The sequence below is a fragment of the Salvelinus namaycush genome, chromosome 34 (genome assembly GCF_016432855.1).
Source record: "Salvelinus namaycush isolate Seneca chromosome 34, SaNama_1.0, whole genome shotgun sequence".
Taxonomy (NCBI): domain Eukaryota; kingdom Metazoa; phylum Chordata; class Actinopteri; order Salmoniformes; family Salmonidae; genus Salvelinus; species Salvelinus namaycush.
The window spans coordinates 9,923,578-9,928,756 of record NC_052340.1 but is presented as its reverse complement, the minus strand read 5'-3'; the positions used below and the strand labels follow the sequence as shown (position 1 = coordinate 9,928,756).

At 40.5% G+C, this 5,179-nt stretch overlaps 1 protein-coding gene across 1 annotated transcript; it reads left to right on the top strand.

Annotated features, from left to right (window-relative positions):
- The first annotated feature begins 268 nt into the window (after window positions 1-268).
- Window positions 269-2,979, top strand: LOC120028546. Its single transcript, XM_038973737.1, has 5 exons — window positions 269-614; window positions 966-1,304; window positions 1,493-1,675; window positions 1,894-1,922; window positions 2,020-2,979. Exons 1-5 carry the CDS (start codon window positions 551-553, stop codon window positions 2,134-2,136), a joined length of 732 nt encoding a protein of 243 aa, XP_038829665.1. The 5' UTR covers window positions 269-550; the 3' UTR covers window positions 2,137-2,979.
- The last annotated feature ends 2,200 nt before the right edge of the window (window positions 2,980-5,179 follow it).

The window sequence follows — 5,179 nt, the reverse complement described above, 5'->3', positions numbered from 1 at the left end:
ACAGAGTTCGGGGTTCAGCCTGAGGAAGGATGTGATTTGTCTTTTGGAGTTAGAGTTAGAGTTAGTGAGTGAGTGAGTGAGTGAGTGAGTGAGTGAGTGAGTGAGTGAGTGAGTGAGTGAGTGAGTGAGTGAGTGAGTGAGTGAGTGAGTGAGTGAGTGAGAGAGAGAGAGAGAGACAGAGAGAGAGAGAGTGTGTGTGTGTGTGTGTGTGTGTGTGTGTGTGTGTGTGTGTGTGTGTGTGTGTGTGTGTGTGTGTGTGTGTGTGTGTGTGTGTGTGTGTGTGTGTGTGTGTGTGTGTGTGTGTACTTCCTTATCTCCAACTCGACTGAGGCAGCTACTGGAAACCATTTCGCAATTGTGGAGAGTACACTCCCAATGAGGGGGAATAATGTCATTTAGAAAGTGAGAGAACAATTGAGAAACTAAGAAGAACAATTTGTATATGCCTAGTAAAACACAGTAGTTATTGCGCTAATCATGTTGGGTCCAGCTTCCTGAGGCACCAGGACATTGTGTTGGGGCTGCTCTATGGAACCCGTCCCACTATTCTATGGGGAAGAAAGAAATGTACAACTGTCTGTTTCTCTCATTGACCTGTCTATGCATTCTCCCAGGTAAGTCCAACTACTCTTGTTTGGGATTCCTGACAGTTGTGGTCATAACCTTGGTTTTTTAACCATATGTAGGATGACCAACAAATAACTGAAACCGCTATCTAGGATGTCACTCAAGATCAAAAAAGGAATGACAATTAATCAAACAATCTTATATAAATGTATGTATCATCTGCTTCCCTACAAAAGAGGTATCATGAGAAATATCTACTCTCAATGAACTCTCTCTCATTACAATACATGTAGATTGCCATTGGGATATGAATTGATGTAGATGCTGCTCCTCTGTTGTCTAGTGAATTTTTTATATCATATTTATATGCTCACGTTTGTCAACTTTTGTTCCGTCAGGTTATGATTCAGAGGAATGTGTGACTTCTGTCTTGGCAAAGAGAAGTTCTGTTGACGTACCAAAGGGGGGCACTCTTTCCCTATCCTGTGTTGTTCAGCATTGTGGAGATGATGGCTGGACAGGGGGATGGGGGCTGTCAACAGAGGGACAGTTCCTTCTCTTTAGTCCCACTCCAAGGCATCATCTCTCCAAAGTCACACTGACAACCAATAGTACCCTTCTGCTCATGGACATCCTCAACGTCAACCAATCAGATCACGGACTGTACCAATGCCAGATCACCTGGGTTGAGGGATCCACCAGTGTTGGACATATGACATATGTGAACATCACTGCAGGTACATATGGTCCTTCTAGTCTACATTAACTCCTTGTTATGCATGCAATGAATGTACAGTATTTGCTGTGTAAGAGTTTCCCCCAAAATGAGAATCAATCACAGAAAATGACCACTCGACATTCCCAGACGACAGGTAGACTGGTATGTGCTCTGACTTCATTGATGTGCTGTACCTTTTCTCTGCAGCCATACCACCCACATCCGTGAGGAAGGTCTATTCCAGGGTGGTGGCGTATTTAAGTACCTGTTTGGTAATCACCCTGGTTTTGGGTCTGGCTTATCATATAAGGTCAAAGGTCCCTTCTCAGCCGCCACCAAAACCACCGCCCAAGCCCCCACGCTCCCAAAGTGCACGCAAGGACAAGCCCCGTAAGACATCTCTTTCTTTATCGATACAATTTCATGACATCTTGCTGCAGTGTCTTGACATGCACATTTCTACTACAGCATTGTACATGAACATGCGATCAATTTGTACAGTTGATCGTGTCTACAGCTTATTTAAAGGCCAAGTCTAATGCTAATTTGTGAAGTGCCCAATTAGGTATGTATTAATTCTAGTTCTGACCCTGATATTTTCCTTGCAGCCACACCCAAGCCTAAACCAAATATAGAGGTGAGTATTATTTGAATAATGGCTTCTGAATGCCCTTTTCCTTAACCTTTTTCTAGAATGCTTCCTCGGGCTAACCTGAGTGTCTGTTTTTTTGCAGTTGGTCTATGCAGCTCTTTCAAAGGATTGCCTTGAACAGCAGATTCCTAATCCTGAACGAAAAGCTGCACAGCTCACAGTCTACTCCTCTCCCTGCTTCTCCCGACTCACTGTTTAGTGTGGGATGGACAATGTATGGCCAGTCAGACTTTTATATTGTAGAGACCTCAACCCAACTCCTACCCACTGGGCACACACTAGTTGAATCAACGTTGTTTCCACGTCATTTCCATGAAAGTACGTTGAACCAACGTGGAATAAACGCTGAATTGACATCTGTGCCCAGTAGGTAGTGACCTCGTCAAATGGTTCGGATCTCTTGTCGTAAAGGCTAATGCGTTGAGTTGATAGTCGCTGGACCGAGGTTCACTCGAGGTTCGAGTCCTGGCCGAGGCTATCCCCTGAATTCACTTCAATATTCACCTCCGCATGTAACAGACTGAATGATTTCAGATGCTTTCTGATTTTGTATGTGTCACGCAGTAACTTCCATCCCCGCACTCAGCTCGATCGTGATGCCATGTGAAAATCACCTGTAAATATAATCTATGTTCAATGTTCTAAAATATGTTTTATGCAACTGTCTTTTATTTGTTAACACCGTAATTATTATTTGTGGGAATTACTTTCTCTGCCATGTGTTTGAATAAACAAACTAGAACTGATGTTCCATACCAAAATATTGCCACTTTTAAGAAAAGTTGAGCAAATTGTATTAAATGTTGCCCCCTCAAAACAATGTTCCATGTAAAGCAGACCTGGGTTCAGACACTATTTGAAATATTTACTCTAGCCTGCCTGAGGGGTGAGATTTGCAGTTTTTGGACTATTCTATTGGTCCATTATGCCAGGCAAACTCAATCAAGCACATATACATTATTTAAGATGATTTCAAATAGTATTTGAACCCATGTCTAAAGCATGCTATCTCCCTTTTATAATAAACAGACAAAAACAATCAGATATGCCTCTGTTCCTTCCTGTGAGGTCACTGAATTAAGCAACACAACACAAATTGACACAAAATACAACATTTTATTTTACAATAAATTCTTAATGGCACATTACTAAACGAAATATACATATACATGTTTAGGCTTTTTAAATTAACATTTCCTTTCATTTGACCTCTTTCATTAATTTAATCTGCAATTACATTTTTACATAACATCAATAGCAAAAGATAAAATCAATAAATTATGGCCTTATTAACAGAGAGTAGGCTGAGGGGCACTTGTGGATGCCCTCTACGAACTAAAAGACTAGTTCCTATATAACTTTCTGCCCTGCTCAACTTTGAGTTTTTGTGTACCAATAACAGAACTCCAGTCACAAACACTCCAGGGATAAGAATGAACCTCTATACAGCTATAGTGCATGGATATTCTCCCAAACTCAAATATAGTTGACTGCTTTGGTCACATCAATGGACACCTTGCCATTTCGGTGCCTTCCTGGGTGAACACATTCACACATGATTTGTTTATAATCATATAGCTTGCAACAAGGTAAAGCGATCATATATTTTGGAACAACAATGCACTAACATTGTTTTGGGGTTTGTAAGATCAAATGTTTTTGCTGTGTGCTTCTACTTAAGACTGAAAAAGGAACCATCAAAATCACAAGGCATTCAATCACAGTTCCAAAATATGTAAGATCCCTTTAAAATATTATCTTGACAATTATTTATTTTGGGAGAAATGTTAGTGAGAGAAAAAAACATTGTGAAATGACGAACTACTGAAAATGATTTCCATGGAGCAGTCTGTGTGTTTCTCAGCTATGCACCCTTTATAAGCATACATGTTTTCAATTAACATTGATTCATTGGGTGAAATACAACTGGCTGTTTATATAAGGACACGTGAGAAGCAGACCTCGGTTCAAATGCTACTTTAAACCTTTTCAAATACGTTATTTGTGCTTGATTAAGCTTGTATGGCTTAATGGACCAATACAATAGTCCCAAAACTGCAAATCAGGCAGGCTAGAGCACACACTCAAAGTATTTGAAAGATTTCAAATAGTATTTGAACCCAGGTCTGGATTCATCAGACACCCACAGCGAAACATAAACCAAATAAACCTTATCCAAACTCTCTGCTCAACCTCTCACATAGTGAGAATCACATGGAAGGTGAACGGGTTTCAGATAGATTGTAAGGCGCAACTTTGGCTAAATTAAGCTTGTGACAGAGCGCAATGGCATTTTTCTTTTCATGTGAGCAAATATCCACAAATAGAGCACTTGATTTATGAGGATCAAGTCCCTTCCTTCTGCTGCTTAAGACAAGCTTGATCACTTCAATACTGTTTGATGAGGATTGAGCCATATAGATAAATACCGTATCTATCAATTCCGTGTCAATTCAGGAAGTCAACAAAAATTCCAATTCCTTATTGTCCTCAATGTATTCCTATGAGATTAAAAAAATAAGTAGTTTAATTGAAATGGAACTGACCCCAACCCTAGCAACCCTAGAGTCTATGCAGTATCTAAATACTGTATCTATCTCTATTGTGGATTGATCCATTCTATTGACCTGCATTGACTGTACTGTGTGTGAGGCCAGAGGGGAAGACGACCAGCATTACAACAGGTGACTCAAAAAGAAGCGAAACTACTGCAGGAAGAACTCCTTGTTAGGCAATAGACTAACTGTCCCCAGACAGACAAAATGGGGCAAAGACGAGAGAGACATTTCCCATGGTTAACAACATCCGTTTCTGAAGGCCAGTACCACAACTTACACCATCCTGGACCCATATATGGAGATCGTAACAGAAGAGGACCACAATGAACAATCGCTGTAATCTGAGAGATGAGTGCAGCGGAAAAGTGACCTATCACCACAGTTTCATAAATCAATGACGATGAATGTTGTGAGGTTAAAGGCCCTGTGCAATCAAACACTAGCGTTTTCCTGTGTTCTATATATATTTCCACACTATGAGGTTGGAATAATACTGTGAAATTGTGAAAAGGATGATAATGCCCTTTAAGTGTAATAGCTGTTTGAAAAGCCCTGAAATTTCTGCCTGTTCTGGTGGGACGGAGTTTTGGCCTTCCATGGTGACATCACCATGCAGTACATTGGTTAATAGACCAATATGAAAGAGAGTTCCAAACCTCTATGCCAATAACAGCTAATGTTCAG

What these genes read in the sequence shown, in the direction of transcription:
- LOC120028546 (XM_038973737.1), top strand. Translation starts at nt 551, where the DNA reads ATGGGGAAGAAAGAAATGTACAACTGTCTGTTTCTCTCATTGACCTGT. An exon ending in TGCACGCAAGGACAAGCCCC is followed by an intron (nt 1,676 to 1,893) that starts GTAAGACATCTC and finishes TTTTCCTTGCAG; the next exon opens with CCACACCCAAGCCTAAACCA. An exon ending in AGCCTAAACCAAATATAGAG is followed by an intron (nt 1,923 to 2,019) that starts GTGAGTATTATT and finishes GTTTTTTTGCAG; the next exon opens with TTGGTCTATGCAGCTCTTTC.